Raw genomic sequence first — 27079 nt, 5'->3', positions numbered from 1 at the left:
AAGTATTTGTTACCTAAAAAAAGCCAGTGGAGTAAAGAAATAAAAACAAAAGACATAATAATCCAAGGGCCTGGAGGCCTTGTAGCATCTTTTTTTTTTTTTTTTTTTTTTGCGGTACGCAGGCCCCTCACTGTTGTGGCCTCTCCCGTTGCGGAGCACAGGCTCCGGACGCGCAGGCTCAGCGGCCATGGCTCACGGGCCCAGCCGCTCCGCGGCACGTGGGATCCTCCCGGACCGGGGCACGAACCCGCGTCCCCTGCATCGGCAGGCGGACTCCCAACCACTGTGCCACCAGGGAAGCCCCCTTGTAGCATCTTTTACAGGCTCTGAAGCCCACCGGCATCTGTCTACCAAGACCCCGAGTTCTGGACGATACGCCAATTCTCAGGTCACTCTGGGCCCCTTGTCTCTTCTTTATTTTTCAGATTTCCAAAAATTGTGACATGCAGCTAGCATTTCAAGATTTCTGTCTACCTTCACTGGTAATAACACCTTGAAGGCTGAGTGGCCCGATTTCTCGGGGTCAAGGAAGGGCCCAAGGGGCTAGCTGGGTCCAGGCCCTGGTCCAGGGTGCCCACAGGTCTGACTCTCCTGGGCTTCCCCGCAGGTCATCCCCAAGGACTACAAGACTATGACGGCACTGGCCAAAGCCATCTCCAAGAACGTGCTCTTTGCTCACCTGGACGACAACGAGAGAAGGTAGGTGTGGGAATGGGGCTGGTGGGATGTCCAACTCCAGGGGACACGGGTCAGTTTTGGAAGCACGGGCTCATGGGGCAGGGGTGGCCTCTAGAAATTTAGCGCTGTGTACACTTGGGCTGCCGCCTCAGATCTGGGTTGGGATCCAAAGTGCCCGCAGGCCGACCTTGTCACGGCAAGACTTGTCTTCTGCTTGCAGAGGGCCTGCCGTGCCCGAGCTGAACTCACTGCCTCGTGGGCTTACGGGTGAGATGCACGTCTGTCCGCGGAGCACGGGGTCCTGAGGGGGGGTGACTGAGCTGGGGTGGCGCTCAGCACGGGCTGGAAGGGCCTCGGGTGGATGTGGGGTGGGGGCGAGAGTTACTCCAGGGAGGGGCCTGGGGGCAGTGAAGGGGCTGGGACGCTCTGCTTGGCAATGGCGAGCATGTAAATAATTGGGAAAACTGGAAAACGTTAAGCCACAAAGCAAAAATAATCACTGGGAATGTTTTGGGGGCAGTCCTTCAGGATTTAATCTATGCACATACCGTAACCCTGTATTGTCACAAAACGGAATGACGTTCTCCGTAGTTTGTCGCACTTGAGAGGTGGTGAGCGTCTCTCTTTGTCAGTAGAGGCTTTCGTGGTCTGTGGTCCCCATTTCTATAGGGTTGTGTGATGTGGCTGCTCTCCTGCCGTGGCTGTTTGCGTTTTTTATGATAAACAGCACTTTGATGACATGCCCATACTCGTATGCTCGTCGGGAGTATTTGTCTGTTTCTTTAAGATAAACTCCTCGACGTGGATCAAAGGGTAAATGATGTTTGAAAAAAATTTTTTTTTTCCGTTCTTGGCAAACGGTGATTCTTCATTAGAATAACCGAGCACATTTTGAGAACAGTCCATGCGAGATGTGCAGATGACATACAGATACGCGGAGTGAAGGGAGAAGAGGCCACTTTGCGTCCCCCTCCCCACAGTGACCACCAGCCGTGGCCTGGACTGGCCCCTCCAGGCCGTTCTCCGCGTGCGTATCATGTGGAAACAGGTGGGACACACACACCTTCCGTGGCGCGGGCCGGGGGCCTCCCGTGTGGCCACTGTGCGGTGGCTGTGGACGTGCAGCTCCACCAAGGGACGGGTCGGTTTGTCCACCGCTCCCCTTGCCCAAGTCCCTATGGACGTTTCTAGTTTCCCATGGTGCGGGGTCTCAGTGAAGAGCGAGGAATGGTGCTTCTGCAGGATAGGGTGGCTGGCATGCCAGTGTGGGTTTTTAGGCTTTTGATACGTTGTGTTGGCTGGTCCCAGGAGGGCCGCAGGGACATCCAGAGGACCTGCAATTGGGGGTGGTCCCTCCTCGCCCGCAGCATACTTCCCAGGCGGGGTGGCTGTGATCCAGGCTGGGGTGGAGATGCCCTGTCTGCAGAAGCCCGTGGCACGGGGCAGGGGCGGGGCTGGCCGGTCCTCCGTCTTGGACCCATCCGTCCGTGCCCGCTCCCTGGGGGAGTCAGCCTCACCACGCCCTCTGCTCTCCAGCACTTGCCGGCTCCTGGTGGATCCACGGAAGGTGGACACGTGTGAGACACCTCGCGGTCGCCCTCCCCCATCTCCCTCTGCTGAGTTGGCTTCCCCTGCCCCGGACACACCGGGTACGATCGCCTTATTTCACGTTTGAGGAGAGAGGGTGTCGTTTCTCTGATTACTGGTGACACTTTGCTCAGTTCATGGCCTTGGAAGCTGCTCAGTGGTTCACTGGCCTGGACTCTTCTGCCCAGAACAAAAGGGTTTGGACTCAGAATCACAATGCTTTTCAGCAGGTCACACCCTTTCATGGCCCCTTCCAGCTCCCAGGTAGCAGCAGGTTCAGAAAGTCTTAGCTTAGGGCCAGCCTGGCCGAGGCAGCTGAGCTGGACTCCGTCTCTGGGCCGTTCCGGGTGTGTGTGTCCAGGAAACGTATGCTGGAGTCCTGCGCCCTCGGCCCTAAGTTCCCAGAGCCACACGGCTCCCTCTGCCTCAGACTTTACTGCATCCGAGAGCCAGGTGGACAAGAAGTGGAGGAAGCAGATGGTTGGATTAAGATTCCTCTTTTCCAGGCTGGATTGGAAAGAAAGCTTTCACACGGGAAGCGTCTGCTTTAGATCTTTTGTTTTGCACAGAGGAAAACTCACTTTCCAGATCGAAGCCCGCACAGGCTCCCGTTTCTGGCTACGGCTTCTAAAGAGACGGGCTGACGGTTCAGGAAGCGGGTTCCAGAGGCCGTGGGCAGGGAGACGCTGTCCCCTGACCTTCCACGTGACATCTCCCGGTGCAGCATCCAGGGCCTTTGCTTCTCTCAGTGCGCTGGACGCTGGGCTTCGCAGCTTTGTCTCTGCTCAGTTGCGGTCTGGTGCGTGCTGCCCAGTTCTTTCCAAGTTTGCAGGGCGCCTGGTGAGCCTCGCTGTGGGTGCTGCCTGCTGCTCCCTCTGCTTCCCGGCACGAGTAGGGTACTAGAATATCCATGTGGGTGAATCCGTGCGGGAGAAGCCACGTGCTGCTCTATGATCCCTCCTGCTAAATGCAGGATTGGGACAAAAAGACCCCACGGTCTAGGGCTGGGTGCTTTCGCTCTTGTCAGTGCTTTCAGCTTGCGTGGAGCCGCATCCGCGGGGAGACAAGGCGAAGACTGTGTTCCAGCCCTTTGCTTTAAGAGAAGGTAATGCAGCGTGGCTGAGGGACAGAGCCCCTACCCCAGACTGCCGGGCCTCCTTCTGGGTGGGGCGGCGTTTCTAGTCGGCGTTTCTCGAAGGCTTTCTCTGGGTCTGTGCGGATACTTTGGAGCCTCAGTTTCCACTCCCTAAATAAGAAGAGTGTCTCTTGGCCAAACCACAGCACCTGGCAGAGCCTCAGTTTTCTCAAGTGTCAAATGAGGGTAATAAAACCTACTTTGAGGCTTGCAGTGAGGATAGAGTGAGATACTGTCCGTGGGCGTATCATTACCATCATTATAATCACCTCCATCATCACCACCATCACCATCATCACCATCACCACCATCATCATCATCACCGTCATTACCATCACCACCATCATCACCATCATCACCATCACCACCACCAACATCACCATCACCACCATCATCATCACCACCGTCATTACCATCACCACCATCATCATCACCATCACCACCATCATCACCACCATCACCATCACCACCATCACCTCCATCATCACCACCATCACCATCATCACCATCACCACCATCATCACCACCATCACCACCATCATCATCACCATCACCATCATCACCACCATCACCATCACCACCATCATCACCACCATCACCACCATCATCACCACCATCACCATCACCACCATCACCACCATCACCATCACCACCATCATCATCGCCACCATCACCATCATCACCATCATCACCACCATCATCACCACCACCATCACCACCACCATCACCACCATCATCACCATCATCATCATCACCATCATCATCACCATCACCATCATCATCACCATCACCACCATCGTCACCATCATCACCATTATCACCATCATCATCACCGTCATCATCACCATCACCATCATCACCACCATCATCATCACCATCATCACTATCATCACCACCATCGTCACCATCATCACCATCGTCATCACCATCACCACCATCTTCATCACCATCACCACCATCTTCATCACCATCACCATCGTCACCATCATCACCATCATCATCACCATCATCACCATCACCACCATCGTCACCATCATCACCATCGTCATCACCATCATCACCATCGTCATCACCATCACCATCGTCACCATCATCACCATCACCATCATCACCATCACCATCACCACGATCACCATCATCACATCACCACCATCACCACCATCATCACCACTACCATCACCACCACCATCACCATCACCACCATCATCACCATCATCACCGTCAACATCACCATCATCATCACCACCATCATCACCACCATCATCATCACCACCATCACCACCATCATCACCATCATCACCATCATCATCACCATCATCACCACCATCATCACCATCACCATCCTCATCACCATCACCACCATCATCATCACCATCACCACCGTCACCATCATCACCATCACCATCATCATCATCACCATCATCATCACCATCATCACCATCACCATCATCACCATCATCACCATTGTCACCACCATCACCATCATCATCTTTCTGGCCCTTCGACTTGTGGGTAGGGCTAAGTTAGTGGGCATCTCTCTGGATGCAGCTTTGCCCCTCTGAGGTTGGCTTGGCCATCAGATGGAGCCCATAGCCAGACCCCTCCGCCCTTCAGTGCTTAGTCTGAGGAAGGGGCTGGTTTGGCCCTGAGACCACTCCACAGTCATTCTTTGCTCCATCCTGGGCCTGAGGTAGGTAAATGGGCTACTCTGGGCCTCAGGACACAGCAGGAAGGACTCTGGGAGGCTGGCTTGTCGCCCTGTCTCAGTGAACAGTGAGGGGAGGGCCCTTGCCCCTTGCTCCAGGCCAAGCAGCACATGTCCGAGTTGGGGCTGGAGCGGGATGTCCTCGTGCCCTGGGCGGGCCCCTCCAGAGCCCTGCTGAAGAGTTGAGTAGTCCTGGGGAGGGTCCAGGTTGGGGGGCTGGCAGGTGCAGCCTCTTCACTTGGCTTCTGCTCTTGTGAGCAATAGCAGAGACTTTGTCCTTCCTGGGGACGCAGGGGCCCAAGCAGGCTCAGAAGGAAGCCACAGGATGCTCCAGAGCCCTGGCAGGTGCTGTGGATCCCAGCCTGTCCCCCGAGGGTGCACCAGGCCCGGGGGAGGGAGGTGGGGACCCTTGGGTTCCATCAGGTCCCTTCCCGGCTTGCCCGCCCACTCAGGGTGCCTGGAGACGGAGCGCCCATGGAAGCCAGAAGCGTGATGATTAGGAGGCCCTGCGTGTGTGCGTCAGGGGCAGGGTCCAGGCAGTCGCACTGCATTTCGGGCCCACGGCCGGGGCCTCGTTCCCGGAGCCGCCAGACGGCCGGGCGGACGGGCGGCAGTGAAGGAATCTCACCCTGGGGCGGCCTTGCTGGCAGCGGTTCGTGCTCCCTGCAGCTCTGATTAAGACAGGCCTCTGGCTGCACCCCTGGCCGCACAGCTGTCTGTCTCCGCCCACCCGCATGTCTCTGCAGTCTGTTATTCCACAAATTGGCTCGGGCCCCCGGGTGATGGGAAAAGCACACCCGTCTGCTGAATTCACAGTCAATTCAGGGAACAGACTCTGTTTCTCTGAGCCACTTCAGCCCCTCTTGCAGCCTGGCTCCAGCTTCGGGGTTTGCTGCCGACCTTTCAGGCAATACTAAAAACCAAGATTAGCATTTTGGAAAATGCAGGGCCTCATCCGAGGAGATGCTTAATGGGTTGGACTGGCAAAAAGTTTGATTTTCGTTTTGCACAAAGCCAGGCTCACTCTGGGCAGAGGAGACCTCCAGGTTCGCATGTCGTGGGCCGTGTGACCCTGCGGGGTCGGAGTCGTGTTCGGTGTGAGGCTGAGACCTGGGACCCTGGAGCCTGCGTCATGGCGAGCTCTGAGCCAGAGCCCGATCGCAGGCCTTGTCTGCATCTCGTTAGAACGGTGCTGGCCTCGTTGTGGCGGCTTTGGGCAGATGAAGCATGGAGGCACACGGAGCTCAAGCGAGCTGCCACGGCCACCCAGCTGGGCCCGGGGGAAGCTGGGATGTGAGCCTCGGCGGGGACGGGGCCGCCCTGGGCTGCCCTGCCTCCTGCCGTGCTTGCATCACCCAGCTCCCTAATCTCCTGTTAACCTCGCCCACGATCTCGCTTATTTGGTACTATAATGTTTTAAAACTTGTAGAGTTCGGTGGTGAGAGGTCTCCAGGGCGCTGCAGACACGTCTTCTCACACCAGCCGGTTCACTGTTGATGTCACCTGACAATCACCCCGTAACGTGATTGGAGACGCCCGCAGGCAGTGGGGTAACTGAGGCCAGGGAGGCGCGAAGAGGGGCCATTTCTCTAGAAAGGTGGGGCCCTCGAGATGGCCTTGCTGGTGAGCTGGCCCCCACCCCTCACAGTGCTGGCCCAGCCCCAGGATGGAGGACACCCGGGGCCCTGGCTTGGGTCCACGCTGGAGCCCTGGTCACTACAAGTAGGAAGTTGCCTGCCAGCCGGGTGTGGGGAATTCACCAGCTGGCCGGGGCCCAGCCAGCCTCTCCGCAGACACAGGTGCCCCCGCATGTATCAGATGGGGAAACTGAGGCTCAGAGAAGGCAGGTAATGGGCCAAGGTCACACAGGTTCTGGGGGGCAGCGACTGGTTTTCCTGAGGCAAAGTCCCGCGCCGCTCATGGCTCCGTTGGGTGAGAGCGCTAGTCACACAGACTTTGCTCTGTACTGCCAGAGCTTGGGTCCCTCCCAGCCCTACAGCAGCCCTGAGAGAGGGACGCGGCCGCCCCTCGTCCTGCAGAACGGGGGCCCTGGTTGAAGCGTCGTGCTGTCTCGTCGCTTCGGGACCCTGGACGCAGCCCCCCTCCCGTCGAGAGTCCTCCCGCGGGGGACCCACGTTTAAAAAGTGAGTCATCCTTTCCTGGGACGTGGGTGGTCCCACCGGCATCTGGTGGATGCTGGGGGTCCACAGAGGAGGAAAGGGTCTCGTGTCCCTTGGGGTCGGGGTGCTTGCTTCGCAGAACCAGTGACCTTTGAACCAGGTCTTGAAGGACAGGCAGGAGAGGGGTGGGGCAGGCGTTGGAGCGGCGGGGGCAGCACAGGCAAAGGATAGCGGGGCGAGAGGAGGCACAGAAAACAAGCTGGGCTGTGGCTGGTGGAGCGAGAGAGTGAGGCCGGTGAGCTGAATCTGGGTTGGGCCACGAACTCAGTGGAGAGCTGCCGCTTCATTAAACAGAAGTCCAAGAAGAAGCCAGGAAGGTGCGTGGTGTCTTCCCTGTGTGGACAGTTCCTGGGGCGTGTTCCCGGATGTGGTCTCACAGCGGCCCCGCAGCCCGGCCTGTTCCTCCTGGACCTCAGAGGGGCCGGCTTCACGTTCTGGAAGGGGTGGCAGGGAGGTGACCCTGCCTTCTGCTGGAGGGGTGTGTGTGTGTTCGTGGTGTGTGTATGTGGTATGGTGTGTGTGTGTTCGTGGTATGTGTGTGTGTATGTGGTGTGTGTGTGTGGTGTGTGTGTGTGTGTGTGTTCGTGGTGTGTGTGTAGTGCATGTGTGTATGTGGTACGGTGTGTGTGTGTGTGTGTTTCTTACTACCAAGGAGCTTTTTTTGTCTGGTGTCATGAAAAGCATTTCGGTGATTCTCAGGTTAAAAATGACCATTGTTTAGCGTCTGGTGCCGGGTGGGGGCGGGTATGTCCTTGGCTGCAACAGCAGCGGGAATGGTGTGACGAGCCGCGGCTTCGGGACGTCAGTCATGGCCAGTCTGGTTTCTCCCTCCCTCCCGCCCCTGCCCCCGCCCTGGACCACTGGAGAGAAAGTTCAGCCGTCAGCTGGTTCCACCTGTAAATGTTTCAGTGCGAGACGCTCCTTTTTGTCTTGGCTTCCTGCCATCACGGCCACCTCACATCCTGTAGGCGCGTGGGGGCGGCTTTCTCGCTAGGTCGTGTGCGGGCTGCTGTCTGCGGCTCTGTTTCTGCAATGGGTCCTGCCTGGGGGTCCGCATTCCCATCTGCTGAGGTGGGTCCCCTTCTTGGCACTTGAGGACACGGGTGGGAACAGCCAGGACCCCCCCCCCCCGCCCCCTGACGGTCAGTGTTTTCTCGTTTCGCTGAGGATCCAGCCCACCCCACGTTGCATCTTGTGAGATGACAGCTGGTTCACGCGTGTCCTTCAGGAAATGCAACAGTTGCTAAGAGTCGGGCAAACAAAGATGCGCTTTGATTCCGGGAACAGCTGTGGGGAGGACACACCGTCTCTGTCAGCTGCTCCATCCTAATTCTCAGGCCGTCGGAAACGGAGCTCTTTAACCCTTTGGCTCCCTGGGCTCTTCCCACCCTGTAACTTCCTAGGTTTCTTGCCCCTCGACTGTGGACACAAGTCCTGGGATGTGGCGAGGCTGAGCCTGGCCGTCGGGGCCAGTGCTGGGGAGCAGGTGGGGAGATGCATACTGCTCTTCCGTCAGAGGAGACACAGCTCTGGGGACGCTGCTCCTGGGGGCAGGTGGACGTGGCCTCCACGGCCCTCGTGTGCTCGGAGGGGACCCTCGTCTCTCAGAGGCACATGGGCCAGTTCCTGCTGCAGATCCCGCCACTCCTGTCCGCGTGGCCTTTGGCCCTGTGAGCAGCCATTCGCCCCATCTCGTGGCACCCAGTGGACCTGTGAGGTAGGGTTGTCCTCACCCCCAGTGCGAGGAGGAGGGACCCTTGCCCAGGGGGGCTCTCGTATGCCCAGAGGTGTCTCTGGACTCTGCGTCATAGGTGGCCGTTGGAGACGTGCCCCGTGGCGGAGGCCGTGCTTAGCCGTGCATCTCACAGGTGTGGCGTCTCCTTCACGGCACATCCTGCTCCAGGGGCCAGAGGTGTGCTGTGAACAGAGGTACCCTCCCCACCGTGGAGCTCCTTTCTCGGGGGAGAGATGAAGAGCCGACAAGTAAACAGCTGGAGGACACGGTGCGTGAGGTGGAGCAGGTTCTAGGGAGGAGTGGGGGATGGGGTGGCCTGGGAGGCCTTGTTCGGAAGGAGGTTCGAGGAGAAACCCGAGGGAAAGAGGAAGTAGACCAGGCAGGCAATTGGGAAAAGAGCATTCATGCAGCAGGGGTGCAGGTGCAAAGGCCCTGTGGTCAGGGGCATGCCTGGAATGTTCAAGAATCAGCAAAGAGGTCAGTGAGGCTAGAGCAGAGCCAGGAAAGAGGCCAGGAGTAGGCAGTGCGGACACAGACACAATGAGGCTGAACACATGGGGCCTTCTGGTTCACTGTGAGGGCTTCAGCTTCTGCTCTGAGATGGGAGCCTCTGGAAGGCTTGAGCGTATACCTAGCCTGTCAGGACTTCCACCTGAGTAGGGTCAGTCTAACCCTGTGTTCAGAGTAGAAGGTGTAGGGGACCAAGGAGAAGTAGAAAAACCAGTTGAGAGGTTGTTTTGCTAACCCAGGTGAGGTGATGGTGTCTTTAACCGGGGTGGTACCATTGGAGGTGGTCAGTGTTAGTAAGTCCTGAATACGTAAAGGAAGGGGCTGCGTCTAGCCTGGGATGGCTCAGTCCTGACGTTTGCCTGCAGTGCTGGGTCCCTGTCTTGGTTATGGGATTCCTTTTAGGCAACAGCAGTGACGATGGTGATGATGGTGATGGTGGTGATGGTGACGATGGTGATGGTGATGATGACGATGGTGATGGTGATGATGAAGGTGGTGGGGGTGGGCACACCATGTTAGGTGTGTGTAGCTCATCTAACCTTTCAGCTGGCCTTCCTAGGAACCACCTGTGATGGGTGTTGTGGACTCTCCGGCACTCCTGCCCCGCCCCAGCTGTGTCGCACCACATGGTTTGGGCAGGGATGGAGTCCACTGTGGGCCTTAGGAGTGGACCTTGTTTTAACCCAGTCTGACTGAGTCTGTTAAGTCACTGTGGCTGGACCCTGTAACCCAAGTCTAAGCAGGAGGCTGAGGGCAGTCCAGCCCTGCACCACTGACCAAAGAGCCTGGTTTCGACGTGACCCTGGGACCCTCCCCACTTTACAGGTGGGGTCAGGCGGGCGGCTCTGCCTCCTGGCTTGGCGGGGGGTGGGGGGACCAGGGCTGGAACCTCCATGTGGCGGGGAGCTGCCTCCCAAGAGGGCTCTCGGGGGTTCTCCCGTGGGAGCGTTTGTGGGACACGTGAGGCTGCATGACGTGTAGCCTGGGGCCCTGGGAGCCAAGGGCAGTTTTCTTCCAGAAGCGTTTGGTGTCTCAGGCCCTTCCTGAGGACGAGGCTGGTGTTGATTCTGCATCTGTTGCAGCTTCATCCGCGCCGCCCCACGGGCACCTGACGCGCCTGACTCCACCCATCTCTCACGGGGACCCCTCAGGTGTGTCTTAATGTCTGTCCGTTTTATGGGTGAGGAGGTGGGAACTCGGGGGCGAAGCAACCCGCGCATGGTCCCCGCTCAGCCCGTCCTCAGCGCTCTTCCCTGCTCCCCATTTGGGAAAGGTGACTCCCTCTGCGGGCCCCTTACTTGGCTGCGTGCACGTCCAGGAGGAGCCCAGGGAAGCTTCTGGAAAGCAGCAGGGCCTACATGGCTGATGGCCCCCGGGCTTCTGAGCTTCTGGCCCTGAGAGGTGGTGATGTTAGGGGCTGCTTTATTATTATTACTTTTTGGTACGCGGGCCTCTCACTGCTGCGGCCCCTCCCGTTGCGGAGCACAGGCTCCGGACGCGCAGGCCCAGCGGCCATGGGTCACGGGCCCAGCCGCTCCGCGGCATGTGGGATCTTCCTGGACCGGGGCACGAAACCCGTGTCCCCTGCATCGGCAGGCGGACTCTCGACCACTGCGCCACCAGGGAAGCCCTAGGGGCTGCTTTGCTATTAGGAGGAGGCTAAGACCTCCGGAAGCTGGGGTTGGGAGCGTGGCTGGCACTAGACGACCTTGGACTTGTCCTGGCCTTGCTGTTTGCTGGCTGCATGACCTTGGCAAGTGATGTAACCTCTGAGAGCTTCAGGAAAGGCAGGAAAGCCACGGTCCCCAGGCAGGAGCCACTCCCTCTCACCTGTCTGTCCAGCGGGTGTCTGGCGCTATCCTAGGTCAGTGAGCAGGTGGGCAGGGGAGGGGGCGTGCAGGAGATGCACCTGAGCGGGGATGGGCGAGGTCTCTGCTGGGCAGAGCAGCCAGGGAGCTCCTCTTGGAGGAGGGGGTGTTTCAACCTGAAACCTGGCAAGCATGAGGGGCAGGGGAAGCGAGTTTCTGGCAGAGGGACAGTCTGAGGGCTGGAAAGCCCCTGGGGGTCAGAACTGGCCAGGCCGGGAGGGCCAGCAGCAGATCCTGCCGCTGCTGAGGGCCATGGTCCCGGGCTGGCCGTGGAGACCCTGGCGTGAGCTTCCAGGGGCTGCGCAGACAGGCTCCGAGTCCCAGGTCTTGGCCTCTGACTTCGAGCTCTGGACTGACCTGCCAGGGACGGTGTCTGCAGCCGAGGCCAGCCTTTCCCCATCTTTCTCAAGATAAGCCTCCTCCCATTCAAAGGGGACCCCCAGCTCTCACCCTGGGTCTTCCCTGGGTAGACTGCCCCCGGGTGCCTCGGGCCACCAAACATTGGGACAACCATATTGCTTTCTATAAGGCGCTACGAATCAGCATCACATAAGTACTCTAAATGATGTGTTTCCAAAACAGTTTTACTTTTTCAATTTAATATTTATTTATCAAAATTTAATGTATTTACTTTTAGTCAGCTCTGTGCCAATAATTTTTTAAAAAATTTATTTATTTTTGGCTGTGTTGGGTCTTCATTGCTGCACGCAGGCTTTCTCTAGCTGCGGCGAGCGGGGGCTACTCTTCGTTGCGGTGCGCGGGCTTCTCACTGCGGTGGCTTCTCCTGTTGAGGAGCACAGGCTCCAGGCGTGTGGGCTTCAGTAGTTGGGGTTCACGGGGCTTAGTTGCTGCGCGGCATGTGGGATCTTCCCGGACCAGGGCTCGAACCCGTGTCCCCTGCATTGGTAGGCAGATTCTTAACCACTGCGCCACCAGGGAAGTCCCTGCCAATAATTTAAAAAACTCAGTCTTGAAGGAAAATTTTAATACTTATAGTCTTCTAGTCATAGGAAAAAATTGCAAAGATTCACACATCTCTTACAGAGCAGCATGGCAGGGTGATTGATAAAATACTTTTAAGCATAAATGTTTTTACATTAGGATAAGTTCTGTGAGAAAACATTAGAAATATCTGTTCAAGGAGAGAAGGAACAAGGCAAAAATCCCAGCTAAGAGGGTTTTTACACCCCCTGTTTCTTGGTTAAAGAGCTGGTGGGTGTCCAGTCCCCGTGGTGAATCAGGGTTCTCCAGAGAAACAGAACCCAGAGGATAGAGACATGTCTGAGGACGTTTAACGTAGGGCTGGCTCTGGGGGTCGTGGAGGCCGCGAAGCCCCACCAGGTGCCGCCTGTGAGCCGGATGCCCAGGGCCCGGTGGGGCTGTGCAGCGAGTCCAGAGGCTCGAGAACTCGCAGGTGGATGCTCGAGGGTGGGGAGGGTGGGCGTCCAGCTCAGGTGGAGAGCGGATCTCCTGTCATCTGCGTTTCTGTTCTGTTGGGCCCACAAGGGATGGGGTTGTGCCGCCCACCATGGGGAGAGCCGTCTTCACGTGGTCTGAGCTCAAAGGCTGATCTCTTCCCAGACACCAGCCCAGACACACCTAGAAATCACGTCTCACCAGTTAAGTGGGCGTCCCTCGGCCCAGGCGAGATGACATCTAAAGTGAACCGCGACGCTATGGATTTTTATTTCATGGTCTATGTTTAAAAGAGTAATACAAGCAATTTCAGCAGTGAAAACGTCAGCACTTACAGTAGCCCAGAAATTCCTCCCTTTTGCAACTGTGTAAACGTTCAATGAAACGTTTTAGATGTTTAAGGACAGAGCGTGTGACCATATTAAACGACCCTGGTCAGTCGAGGACCAAGTTGGGGACTGGGGATCTAGTTCACATGCATTGGGGCTGCTGGGGTCCCTGATCACGGGGGCCACAGGTGGAGGACGGATGGAGGGCGGGCTGTGGGGCGGGGGGAGCAGTCGACAGACTGGTGACAGTGCCAGGTTGGGCCCTGGCTTTGGCTGGTGGACTGGATGGAGGGTGGAGCCTGCAAGCTCGGGGGTTGATGCGGCCTGGAGGGCGGAGGTGGCAGGTGGAGAGATGGGATCTGGCCACACAAGCCTGAGCAGCCTGGCCTGCTGGGTGTCCAGAGGGAGGTGTCAGGTGGCCGGGGGTGGCCCTTTGCCCCCAAGCTCGTTTTCTGCCCTCGTGCCGTGGCCCCTCACCTCTGGTCCTTGTTGGCCTTGTCTCTTGGGGAAGCCTGGCCTCCTGGCCCTGCCAGGCCTCTCTGCTCCTCTCACTGTGGAGCCGTGAGCTCAGCTAATGCACCTTTTGGATTCGAACCTCTTCCTTTTATGATCGGGCTGATGGCCACTTTAAGCATTTAAATCTTGGTGGGGTTTTTTTGCGGTACGTGGGCCTCTCACTGTTGTGGCCTCTCCCATTGTGGAGCACAGGCTCCGGACGCGCAGGCTCAGGGGCCATGGCTCACGGGCCCAGCCGCTCCGCGGCATGTGGGATCTTCCCGGACCAGGGCACGAACCCGTGTCCCCTGCATCGGCAGGCGGACTCAACCACTGCGCCACCAGGGAAGCCCTAAATCTCGGTTTTAGTTTAGTTTGTTTAACGTGGCTTCCTGTTAGTTACCTGTGCTGCAGTGTGGAGCTTGGCTCCCGTCCGAGCAGTTTCCTCGTCGTGTGATTTTGTGTGGCTTGTCACGAGTTCAGGGGTCTGGACCCAGAACAGGGCCATTTCCAAGTGATGCTTTCACGGAAGACAAGGCTTAATTGGGTGGAAATAACGATGATTCTGAGAGCAGCTCTGTGAGGAACAGCGTTTTTGCTCTTCTTTTCAGTGGTTTAATAGCTGCCGTTCATTAGCCGGGACCCTGGGAGGAAGAGGCTGCGTCCTCTGTGTCCCCGTCTTGCTACTCGGTGCTCAGAATTGCAGGACCGGGAAAGCTCACGAGTCTAAACTTCCCCACGTCTGTCCAGAAGCGCTGAAATTGTTCCTTAAAAGTCCCTGAGGGCTTCCCTGGTGGCGCAGTGGTTAAGATCTGCCTGCCAATTCAGGCGACAGGGGTTTGAGCCCTGGGCCGGGAAGATCCCACATGCCGCGGAGCAACTAAGCCCATGTGCCACAACTACTGAGCCTGCGCTCTAGAGCCCCTGAGCCACATCTACTGAGCCCACGTGCCACAACTACTGAAGGCTGCGTGCCTAGAGCCCGTGCTCCGCAATAAGAGAAGCCACCGCAATGAGAAGCCCGCGCCCACAACGAAGAGTAGCCCCTGCTCGCCATAACTAGAGAAAACCCACGCACAGCAACGAAGACCCAACACAGCCAAAAATAAATAAATAAATGAATAAATTAGTTAATTAAAAAGAAAAAAAATCCCCGAGAGGCTGGGCTTGTGGTGCTGAAGCTCCCTAGAGCCGGGCCTCGGGTCCTGGCCTCGTCCACCCAGTGAGAACTGGGACTTCACTGTCCTGCTTCTGTCCTCTCCCAGACGTGCGTCTGCACACAGATGACTTACCTGGCCTGGTTCCCACCCTTGGGGTGGGGGCGTCAGGAGCCTGGAGTGGGTGAGGCAGGCAGGATTTAGATGGGTCTTCCTTGACGGTTCAGGGCTGCTCCGGACACGGGAGCTGTCATCTCCGTCAGGTAGAGCATCTCTGCACCCTGGTCCCCCCTCCTGCCTCCCCCTGCTCGGCCCTGTGCACACCTGAGGCTCAGTGCGCTGGGTGGGGTGATGACAGCCCCGGGCCTGGCAGAGTCGCTCAGGGGCTCGCGGTTCTGTGAACACGCTTGTGCAAGTCTTCGTGTGGACCCACGTTTCCGTTTCTCTTGGGTGGGTTCCTAACGGTGGGATTGCTGGGTTGGAGGCTACCTTTACGTCTAACTTTTTAGGAAACCACCTGTTTTTCAAAGTGGCTGCGCGTTTCCAGGCCCACCTGCAGTGATGAGGTTCCCATCTCTCTGATCCTGCTGAGGTTCCGGGCCGTCTGTCTTCCAAGTCTAGTCACTCTAATGGCTGTGGCGTCTCGTGGTGGGTTTGATTTGCGTTTCCTTGTTGGCTAAGTAGATTGGGTGTCTTCTCCTATACTTTTCCTCTACAACTTCTTTGGCAAAATGTCTCTTCAAATCTTTTGCTCATTTTTTGAGTTCTTGGTCTTCTTACTGTTGAGTTATAAGAGCGCCTCCTATGTTCTGGATACAAGCCCTTAATGAGATACGTGGTTTACAGTTATTTTCTCCCAGTCTGTGTTTCGGTCTTTTCATCTTCTTCACGTCTTTTAAAGTTCAGTTTATCAATTTTTTTCTTTCAAGAATCATGCTTCTGTTGTTTTATCTAAGAACTCTTTGCCTAACCCACGTTAATGAAGCCTTTACCATGTTTTCTTCTGGAAGTTTTATCATTTTAGCTCTCCCATGAGGTCTGTGATCCACTCTGAGTCACTGTGTGTGCTGTGAGGCGGGGGTCTAAGGCCGTGGTGTTCTCAGTGGACGTCTGGGTGCCTGGCACCATTTGTGGAAGAGACTGTTATTTCCTCGTTGACATGTCTCGGCATCTCATCAATAATCAACTGAGGATAAACGTGAGAGTTTATTTCTGGGCGCTTTGTTCTGTCCCGCTGATCTGTGTGCCGTATCATCACACCAACACCACACAGTCTTGTTGGCTGTGGCTTTACAGTGAGTTTGGAAATTAGGTCGTGTAAACCCTGGCACTTGGTTCTTCTTTTTCAGAATCGTCTGGACCGTTTTAGGGCCTTTGCATTTCCATATGAATTTTAGATAACTTTCTATTTAAAAAGCTTGCACTGAATTTATAGATGGATTTGATACAGAACTGGCGTCTTGTCAGTACTGAGGCTTCTAAGTGATGGACAGGAATGTCTTTCCGTTTATCTAGATCTTTAGTTTCTCAGAAATCCTCTGTCGTTTTCAGTGGACAAGTTTTGCACTTTTTTTGGCAAATAAATCCTGCAGTGTTGCGTTCTTTTCGATGCTCTCGTGAAGGAGACAAGGTTCGCAGCAGGGTGGGCTGGCTGTGGAAGCTCTGGGGGGCTCTGGTGGGCAGGAGTGGAGGTGGGTGGGCAGCAGGGCGGGAGTGGCGGAGCCTGGTGAAGAGGGAGCCTCGTCCCTACACCAGGACACCCCCGAGGCAGAGGGTCCGAGCCCAGAGGGCTCTGGGCTTTGGGGCGGGGGCTTCGCTCATCCTGAGCCCCTGGGGGACAACCTGTCAGTCACAGCTAAGTGTGTTATCTCCACGTGGGGAGTAGGGTGAGATCTGCAGATGGGTTTTTGATTATGTGAGGCATGTTCTCCAACTTCTGCTGATGGCTCTGGGACTAGTTAGGGGGAAAGTTACTCTGCGGCCAAGCGTGCACGGCACTGTTTATCTGGGCGTGGGACTGAAATTTAAATGACAGTGTGCCAAATTGAGGAACTCAGGGTTTTCTAGGGATGCGCGTTCCGCGGCACTTATTATGTGCCTGCTGGGTGCCACACGCACTCGGGTGCTGCCAGGGTCGCAAGGCTGGCGGATACAAGGTGTTTGCAGTGACCTTCTCCTCCAGGGAGGGCAGCGTGAGACACGTGGAACGTGGGTTGAAGACAAGCTGAGGACTCACATCTGAACGAAGACTGGTATCTAGAACATATTAAGATCTCTCATGATTCAACAATACAAAACCAAGTAGTCCGGTTAGAAACTGGGCAAAGACATGAAGAGACGCTCGACCAGAGAGGACACTCGGATGGAAAACAGACCCACGAGGAGACGTTCAGCTCCTCAGGCAGCGGGAAATGCACATGTCTCTACACCCATCAGGATGGTTGAAGTGCAAACCACTGGCGGGCATGAGGCGGAGATGGAGCTCTCGGCTGTTGCCGGTGGGAACGGCAGCTGTTACAGCCGGGAAGACATTTTAGTAGGTTCTTAGAAAACTAAACACGTAACTGCCATGTGATCCAGAAATTGCACTCTTGGGCGTTTATCCCAGAGCAGTGGAAAATTATGTTCACGTGAAAACCTGTATGTTAATTTTGCTCATAGCAGCTTTATCTGTAATAGTGCCAGACTGGAAACAACCCAGGTGTCCTCAGTGGGTGAGTGGATACCATGGAACAGCAGTCAGCCAAAAAAGGGAACACGTTACTGCCACACACGACAGCCTGGGTGAGTCTCTAGGGGAGTGTGCGAGTGAGGCCGATCCCCAAAGGCTACATCCTGCGTGACACCGTTTAAATAACATTCTCAGCGTGGCAGAGTTATAGAAACGGAGGACAGATGGGTGGCGAGCAGGGGTTAGGGACTGGGGTGGGGTCCTGGTGCATCTGGATGGCATCAGTGCTGGCACCCTGGGTGCTGTGCTGTGGTCTCCCAAGATGTTACCTCCGGGGAGATGGTGACCGCCACATGGGCTGCCCCCGTGTTATTTCTTACAGCTGGTGGCCATTGGCTGGGAGGTGTCGGCCACCTGGGGTCACTGTGCTCCAGCTGTCAGAGAGGGAGGGGCCGTTCTGGTGGGGCAGGAGGGGCCCTGGGATCAGGCCTCCTTGGCCGGGGCTGGCAGCAGACCCCAAGCCCCTGTTGGAGGAGCCCGGCATCGAGTGAGTGTAGTGCCGCGTGGTGGCAGGGACACAGTGGTCGTAGCCGTTGGTGCACGTGCCACGTGCCGGGCGTGGCACTGATGCTTCTGCGGCTCTGTCAGTCGCTCCACTTTGCAGATGACGGGCTGAGGCCCAGCGGTTGGCCTGCCAGGCCCCAGCTGGTCCGGAAGCTGCAATTTGGGCCCTCTTCCTGGCTGCCGAGCCCCTCAGCCTCATGCCTCACCTCGCTGCGCCCCAGAAGACCGAGGGTCCCGTCTATCTGCTTTTCCCTCTGTCCGCCTGTCCACAGGCCCCCCTGCGGCCTTCACAGGGTGGGGGGAGAGGGCGTTTCTCTGAAGCTGTTTGCAGGATAGGGTCCCAGGGGATCTTGGAGGCGGTTGACACGTCCCCAGCCTTCCGGGCTCCAGGCCTGCGTCCCAGTGTCCCAGGGAGCGGCTTGACCGTGTGCACCGCTGGTCAGGTCCTCAGACTCTGTGGCCGGCCCCTCTCGGGTCCCCGTTCTCAGAGGGAAGCGAGGCCTGGGCATCAGCGTGCTTCTGACCCAGAGTCCAGGACACTCGGGGGCCTGCGGGGAAGCTGACCAGGTGGCGGGGCCTACAGCAAGCAGGACCCCAGCGTGGCGGCCTCTGCCCTGGGGAGTGGGCCCGGGTGGTCAGGTACCAGATTTTTCCAGAGGAGCTTGAAAGTCCAGATTTTTGTGAAATCTATTTTTTTGCCTTTTTTTTTTTTTCTTGCGGCACGTGGGCCTCTCACTGCCGTGGCCTCTCCCATTGTGGAGCACAGGCTCCGGACGCGCAGGCCCAGCGGCCATGGCTCACGGGCCCAGCCGCTCTGCGGCGTGTGGGATCTTCCCGGACCGGGGCACGAACCCGTGTCCCCTGCATCGGCAGGCGGACTCTCAACCACTGCGCCACCAGGGAAGCCCCTACTTGTCTTTTGATTAAATTTTAAACTTTTATTTTGAAAATATTTCAGAGAAAAGTTTCAAGGAGGGTAGCCCCGCCCCCTGCGCTCGCTGGCTGGCGCTCTGGGACGCGCGCGCGTCTGCTTCATGTCCCCGGCGTCTGAGCGTAGTGAGGACCCTGACGCTGATGCTCGCTCTTACTATCCTTGCCTCGTATGGGAGGACGTGACCCGTCCCTTAGACCCCTCAGCACATCTCAGGGCTGTCGGGACGGTTGTCACACTGGGATCTTGCAGGAACACGACATTCCTAGCTAACCCACAGCCCGGATTCGAAGTCTGTCCTGGTTTCTGGCGTGCCCAGAGCAGTGGCTAGAGAGTTTGGCTATGGGGTTCGCGCCTCATTAAGCTCGACTGTTTCAAAGGTGGGCGAGCGGCTTAAGCATTTGAGGACACGGGGAGACCCCGCCGGGTGGCCTCGTTTGTGCCCTCACCCTGGGCTGACCTCGGGCGGCAGGAGGTCGAGCTGGGCCCGTGACTTGGGCTCCTGCCTGACCCAGTAAGAAAGCCGCAGAGCCTTCTGGGTTGGGTCTGGAGTGCAGCTCCACCGGGGTCTCGCTGGGAACCTTGGCCAGATACACAGTTCCTCTGAGGATCCGCTTCCAGATTTTAGCCTGTCAAGAAGCCCAGTGAAAAGTGAGAAACTACACGCCAGATCTCCTAGGATGGTGCTGGGCCCGGAGAGGGGGACCCAGACTCTTGAGGGAGTGCCGTCCCCCCACCCCACCCCTGCCCCTCTTCCCTCCTTCCTTCATTCCTTCATCCGTCCACCCAGCGTCCTCTGTGCCGAGCCTATCCTGGGGGTGGGATGCAGAGGCTGCTTCTGGTTTGGAGGAGTTCAGGGTTATCGGGGTGGGAGGGAGCGTGGGGAGCTCCCTTGCCCAGGGAGCAGGGCGTCTGGGCGGGGGGCCGTGTGGGGAGAGCCCAGTGCCCTTAGGTACTGCAGCCCCTGTGGTTGGGCGCAAGGACGTCGGGAGGGGGTCTTTGAAATAGAAGACGGACGCCAGAGGCTGGCCTGCCCTGCACACGCCCACGTTTACGGCCTTGGAGGGTGGCCAGGGCATGGGTGGAAACGGCCAGGCTTTGAATGGGGTGACTCTGGTGTGGCCACCCCCGGAGCGGAGGGAGGGAGAGAGCCAGGGGGCCTGGGAGGGGTGGTCCAGGGCTCAGCTTCCGCACTGGATGGGGTGTCCTGTCCCTGCCCTGGGGTGCCTGCCTCGGGCTCCCCCGTCACCTGCAGCCAGCGGGAGGCCACGTGGACTTGTGAACAAAGCTCACTTAGGAGGACCGGCCCCACAGTGCCAGGGCCCAGCGCACCACGCGACGTCCATTGGATTAGGAAAGACCGTGAATTTGGGGCTCACAGCAGCTTAGGAGGTGCCTTGGAACGTGGACCAAGGAACCCAGAGCATCTGCAGACCCAGAGCCACGGCCAAAAGGGCCGATGCAGGGCAGGTGGGCGCGGGAGGGGGAGGGGAGGCGTGCCAGACTGCAGGGCTGGGTAAACGGCACACCTCGACCACCCCCCTTACGGATCTTTATTAGTTGTGGTTTTCCCCAGCCCCCGACTTCAGTCCACTTTGTTGTTTCATCCACTGAGGCTATTATCCGAGTGGCGCCCAGGCTGCCCGTCTCTGGCTGGTGGAGCCTCTTCGTGGGACTCCCGCGCCCTCTGACCCGAGCCTCACCTTTTCTGTCATTTTCCTTGCTTTCTGTCATTTTCCTTGCTTTCTGCTGTTTCAAGAGGCTGCCGGCTCATCTTGTATGTTTTCTGCCCCAGACCTGGAGTCAGTTTTTTCTCTAAAGACTCTAGGTTCCTTTTGGTGGGAAATTGTATTTAGAGACCATGTTCTGGGCACTGGGGGTGCTCACTGCTTCAGTCTGTCATCGTGGCTGGGCTTTTTCTGCACACAGAACTAGGACTTTTTTTTAAGATAAAATATTTCATGAGTTCATATTGGTTCTTCCAGTTCCAATTCAGGGCTACAGGTTGGCTGGCTTGGCTTCCTTCCTTCCTTCCTTGTAATGTAACGTGATTAATTTGATGTCTTTATCTCTTTTCTCCCATGCTGAAGATGCCAGCTCTAAATGACACCAACAAAAGAATTCTTTGCTTTATTGCACCACACTTGCGAGCACACACATGCACACATCCGACCTTAGAATAACAAGACTGTTACTAGTGCCACCAATGTGATCAGCAAAAACTGTTGAAGATTTATTCCGGCTTGTTTTGCCCTGAAGCATCTGCGTTTTGGGAGGCGATGCTGTCCATTGGACACACATTTCAGTCCATTTGCTGCCTTTTACTTATGATTTGTAAGTGTCATTTTTCAAATCGCAGCCTTGTTTTTATAATTGTGTAAAATATTAACATGGTTCTAAAGCCGCGCCCACCAACAAGGTGTGTCCGCAGGATCGTGGATTTACCCCGCGTCCCCGCCGGTCACTCAGCTTCCTTCCTAGGGCCTGTGGGGACGCTTTTACTCACAGGATTTGCCTGTGTGTTGAAGTAGCAGATTGGTAAGTAAGCTGGTGAGTCCGCGGATGTGCACGGAGATTCACACCCCTCCCCTCTTTCTTAGACACATGCCTTTTCCACCTGGCCTGCATCCCGGGCCGCACGCCTCGGCAGTTTATAGAGGGTTCTGACAGCACTGGGTCTTCGGGGCTCTTCCAGAGCTGGAGCCGCAGGTGATAGGAGTAGGTAGATCCCCACACGTTGTCTCCTTGGTCGCATCTCTGCCCGTTTCACGGAGGAGGAAGCTGCTCGCCAGGCCCGCCGGCCAGTGAGCGTCAGGGTAGGACTGGAACAGGGTGTCGATCCCCTGGCAGCGCCAGGCCCACTGCCGTGCCTCGGGGCGGCGCATGGGGTTGAGTTTGGGGTCTGCCTGTGGCCGTGCTCGCGGCTCCCAGGCCTGAAAGGGTGGCCATGGGCCCCTCTAGCTGCCTTGGTTCACAAGGCACCGCCAGGCGTGTCAAGCCACGGTGGCTGGGCCCGGAGAGGCAGCAGAAGAATACAGCCCCGGCGCTTTCATGGGAGAACCAGCCGGCGTGAAGCGGCCGTGCCCTTGGTCTTATTGCCTCAAAGGGGAAAAACAAATACAGCCGGCATATAATGAGATCCTTACCAGTGAAGAAAGGCCCCGGCGCGTCCTGAAGCCTGAAGCCTCCATGGACCGAGGCGGCTTCACCTCGTGTGCCCTGTGACCACTGGCCTACCCCGCCCTCGGAGCCCAGTGCCGCCACCCAATGGGGGCCCAGGGCTGCTGGCTGGGGACGGACACGGATGGCTGCGTGGGACCTGAGCCCGGGGCACGGAATGGCCTCCCAAGGCGGGGCTGGGTGCGGGCGTGGGGCAGCTGTCGGGCTGGGCAACAGCGGGAGGCATTGCCCCCGAGCCAGTGTGTGCTCTCTGTGTGAGCTGTTGCTGTCCACGTGCGTATGGGGCTCTCAAGCAGCCCCTCAAAGGAAAGGAGGGGGGTGGGCTTTCCAGACGTGGTGCTCCGTGCACGTCTAAAATGATGGTTTTGGGGCTTCCCTGGTGGCGCAGTGGTTAAGAATCCGCCTGCCAGTGCAGGGGACACCGGTTTGAGCCCTGGTCCAGGAAGATCCCACATGCTGCGGAGAAACTAAGCCCATGCGCCACAACTATTGAGCCTGCGAGCCACAACTACTGAAGCCCGTGCGCCTAGAGCCCGTGCTCTGCAGCAGGAGAAGCCACCGCAACGAGAAGCCCACGCACCGCAATGAAGAGTAGCCCCCGCTCACAGCAGCTAGAGAAAGGCCGTGTGCAGCGACGAAGACCCAACGCAGCCAAAGATAAATAAATAAATTTATTTAAAAAAATAAATAGAATGATGATTTTTAAAGAAGTCACAGGTGGTGGGGTCCGTGCTGGCCTGGTCGGGGTGGTACAAAGGCTGCTGCCACTTGCAGGCCACTCCGGGGCTCCGTCCTGTCCTGGCACGTGGGCTCCCGTAGTGTCCTGCATGCTCTGTCCCACACATGGCGCTCACTTTGCACTTGTCCTTGAGACTGTCCACGTTGGTGACACAGCCTCCCTGACCTTTTGGTGACTGTGCTGGGCCCAGGGGCATGTGCGGAGGGCACCCCAGCGACGGGCAGGCACGTTGGTTTGTGGCTGCCGCGGGTGGCGCTGTCACGGGCGTCCTCTGGGGTGTGGCCAGCTGCGTTTTCCTCCCTCTCAGCCCTCCAGACCCCCAGCCCCGCAGGCTGCTGGTACTTCTCAGCCGCCCACCTGTGATCGCCAGCATCCCCCTCACCTGACCGGACCCTGTTTGCGCCCTTCCCCCTCCCAGCCTAGGCCAGGTCTCCGGCCCTGGTGGGTGCATCCGCCGCCCCCTCTGCAGGCCTGCATCCAGCCCTTTGAAGCAGCCTCTGATTGGTTTAGCAGTCGTGGGAAGAACACACATCCCCAGCCCCCCGAGCCCTGGGTGTGGGTGTTTCCAGAGATCTGGCAGACGCGCTGTGGCATCTCCCGCCCACGTACTCAGCGGGTCTGGCAGCCCTGATCGCACCGCTGCCTGGACCTTGTGATTGACCCTTGGGCCCACTGGGTTTAAAATAAGCTAGAAGCCTTTTATCCTGGAAAACGTTTCCTATCCCGGGAAGTGATGAGAAGGAAGGAGGGAGCCAGGCTGGGAAGGCCTCCAGGACCCCGTGTTTTCCACTCCTGACCTTGGGCGTGGCCTGCACGGGGTGGGTGGAGGCATTGGGGAAGGGGGCTCCCACGCTGTCAGCTTTCACATGGGGGTCACACCCGCCCTGTGACGATGGCGTCCTGTAGTGCACAGTGGCCTGGGGTTCCCAAGATGTGGCATCCGTGTAGGACTAGTGCTGGTCCCTTAGGGGTCGGCCCGAGCTGGGTCGGGGCATCACCTGCTGTGCAGACGAGCCTGGGGACCAAGGACCCTCATTGGAGGTGATGGACGAGCTGAGGACTTCCTGGAGGTTCGCGCAGGCCGTGCAGCGGGAGAGGTGGGCGGGGACGGGGAGCTCTGGGAGCCCCTGTGCTGGTCGGCGAGGACGCCCCGTTTTACAGCCAGTGAGTCTAGGTCCGCAGAGTGGACATGCTTGCTCCCCTCCAGCCAGCTGGGGGGCCACGCTGACCCAGACCTTGTGGGTCTCAGGACCCAGCTCCCTCCTGCGCTGTTCCCCTTACCCGAGCCTGGGAGCCGCCGCTGGCCTGGCTGCCCAGACACCTCCCGGGTGGCCCCGCTGGACGGCCCGCAGCTGCGTCTCTTCCGCCAGGAATGAAATCCTTGAAGAAGGATCCAGAACCCAAGTGTCGTGATTCCCGACGTGGCAGGGTAGGCTTTGTGGCCGGCGGTGTTGCATGCGGGGGCTTTTCCCCTCAGCTCCCGGGCCCTGTTGCTGAACCATCGATGCAGAGGTGGTGATGAGGTTTCCAGCCCCAAGCTCGGTTACAGCGTGGGATGCGGGGCCTACCTGGGAGCCTTTGCAGCCCATCCATCCGTCAGAACTGTTTGCTCTGACTGCCGGCCTGGGGCCCACAGAAGCCACCATGTCACTGCTGGTGGCTGTCCACCAAGAGGCATAGGCCCCTTCTGCAGGGTCTTTGCAAGGTGTCGAGGGAGGGCAGTGTCTCCCTCTGGCTCTGACCACAGCAGTTACCCTGTGACAGGGCGAGGTGGGGAGAGCGGGCTGGCCCAGCATGTATTTAGTTTGGAAATTTTGTCCATCACTTTGGTAGTTTTCCTCACACAGATCTTGTGCATACTTTGTTAGGTTTGCACCTAAGTATTTTATTTTGGGGGGTGCTAATGTAAATGGTATTGTAGTTTTAATTTTAAATTCCGCTTGTTCATTGCTAACGTATTGGAGAGTGATTGACTTTTGCATGTTACCCTTGTACCCTGCAGCCTTGCTATAATCACTTATTAGTTCCAATGGGTTTTGCTTTTGTTGTTGATTCTTCAGGATTTTTTACATAGACAGTCATGTCATCTGCAAACAGACAGTTTTATTTCTTCCTTGTAGTCTGTATATATATATATTTTTGGCCACACCACACGGCTTTCAGGATATTAGTTCCCCAACCAGGGATCAAACCTGGGCCCCTGGCAGTGGAAGCGTGGGGTCCTAACCACTGGCCCACCAGGGAATTCCCTCCAGTCTGTATACCTTTCATTTCCTTTTCTTGTCTTATTGCAGTAGCTAGGGCTTTTCCAGTATGATGTTGAAAAAGAGTGGTGAGGGGGATATATTTGGCTTGAATCCCCATCTTAGGGGGAAAGCATCTAGTTTTTCACCACGAGGTATGATGTTAACTGTAGGGTTTCCAGAGCTCTTCTTTATCAACTTGAGGAAATTCTCCGTATTCTTATTTTTCTGATGAATGGGAATTCAGTTTTGTCAGATGCTTCTTATGCATCTGTTGATACGATCTTTCTTCTTCAGCCCTTCGATGTGATGCATTAATTTTTGAATGTTGAACCAGCCTTGCATACCTGGAATGAATTCCACTTATTTGTGGAATCTTTTAATACAGAGTTGGATTTGATTTGCCTATATTTTGTTGAGGATTTTGACATGCATGTTCATGAGATAGTGGTGTGTAATTTTCCTTTCTTGTAATATCTTGGTCTGGTTTTGGTGTTAGAGTAATTCTGGCCTCAGAGAATGAGTTAGAAAGTGTTCCCTCGGCTTCTAAACGCTTCTGGAAGAGCTTGTAGAGAATTGGTATGATTTCTCACTTCAGTGTTTGGTAGAGTTCGCTAGTGAACCCGTCTGGGCCTGTGCTTTCTGTTTGGTAGTTGAGTGTTTATTGATTCAGTCTCTTTAATAGGTTGTATCATCTGATTCAGTCTCTTTAATAGGTTGTATCATCTGCTTCTTCTTGTGTGTTTTGGCAGATTGCGTCTTTCAAAGAGCTGGTCCCTTTCATCTGCGTTCGCAGATCTGTGGGCACAGAGTTGTTCATGGTCTCCCTTTATTCGTCCCATGTCCATGGCATCTGCAGTGATGTCTTTTCTCTCATTTGGGGCGCTCATTATCTGTGTATTCTCTCTCTCCCTCTCAATCGCTCCTCCCCACCCCACCCCTCCCCTTTTTTTGTTACCATGGCGAGGGGTTTATAGGTTTTTAGTGATCTTTTCAAAGAACCAGCTTTGGTTTCATTGATTTTTCTCTGTTAATTTCCTGTTTTATTTATTTATTTATTTAAATCTCCTATTTTTATTCTTTTCTTTTGCCTGCTTTAGGTTTACTTTGCTTTCCTTTTTCTAGTTTCCTTAGGTTATTGATTTTAGATCTTCCTCCTTTTCAAGTGTATGCTTTCAGTGCTGTAAGTTTTCCTCTGAGCACTGCTTCTGCTGCATCCCACAAATTTTGGTAAGTTGCGTTCTCGTTTTCATTCAGTTAAACATTTTCAGTCTCTCTGGGGCTTTCTTCTTCCACCCGTGTGTTATTTAGAAGCGTGTTGCTTAATCTCCAGGTCCTTTGGGATTTTGAGGTGCGTTTCTGTTACTGATTTCTAGTTTAACTCCGTTGTGGTCTGAGGGCCGATGCTGTGTGAGTCACGTGTATTAATTTGTTCAGGTGTGCCACTCAGCTGGCACACCTGGGACCATGGATGTGCTCCCCGTGGAACCCCAGGCGTTCGTGTGCTTTTCCCCAGGGCCAGGCATCGGGGTTGAGGAACCAGCCACAGAAGAGTTGGCTCCGGGCTGCCTGAGGCAGAGGCTCCTGGGACTTATAAACACTGTGCTTTCAATGCCCCAGCAGGGAGTGGGCCGCCCCACGCCCACTGCAGTGAACAGCTACGCTTGAGTTATTGCTGTTTAGAGAGAACTATTTGGAAACTTGCAGTCAGTTTCACCCAAACACTGGAAAAGCCTAAACATAAGCCAGGCGCCCTGTCGGGGCGCTGGCTCCCAGCAGACGGAAGCCCCCCTGTTACCCGGGCTGTGACTTGCAGCAGAAAACAGGGTGTCCCCGTGGTGCTCAGGCACCAGAGCTTTGCCTGCGGGTCCAGGCTGGTTCCTGGAACGTGAATAACGTTGACTGTGAGCCCAGGCCAGCAAAGGAAAGAAGCTCTCCCAGGGCAAAGGCAGCGGG

General features: G+C 56.5%; 1 protein-coding gene across 9 annotated transcripts in view; it reads left to right on the top strand.

Moving 5' to 3' along the window:
- The window catches only part of PRKAR1B (protein kinase cAMP-dependent type I regulatory subunit beta), an 84807-nt gene that overhangs the window by 16006 nt on the left and 41722 nt on the right, over nt 1-27079 (top strand). For all 9 annotated transcript variants that reach the window (XM_067705248.1, XM_067705252.1, XM_067705251.1 and 6 more), the window contains exon 4: nt 608-699. In XM_067705248.1, coding sequence (XP_067561349.1) covers nt 608-699 — 92 coding nt within the window. The remainder of the gene's footprint in view (nt 1-607; nt 700-27079) is intronic.

The sequence above is a fragment of the Pseudorca crassidens genome, chromosome 15, assembly GCF_039906515.1.
Source record: "Pseudorca crassidens isolate mPseCra1 chromosome 15, mPseCra1.hap1, whole genome shotgun sequence".
Classification (NCBI taxonomy): domain Eukaryota; kingdom Metazoa; phylum Chordata; class Mammalia; order Artiodactyla; family Delphinidae; genus Pseudorca; species Pseudorca crassidens.
This window is presented reverse-complemented; position numbering and strand designations above follow the sequence as displayed.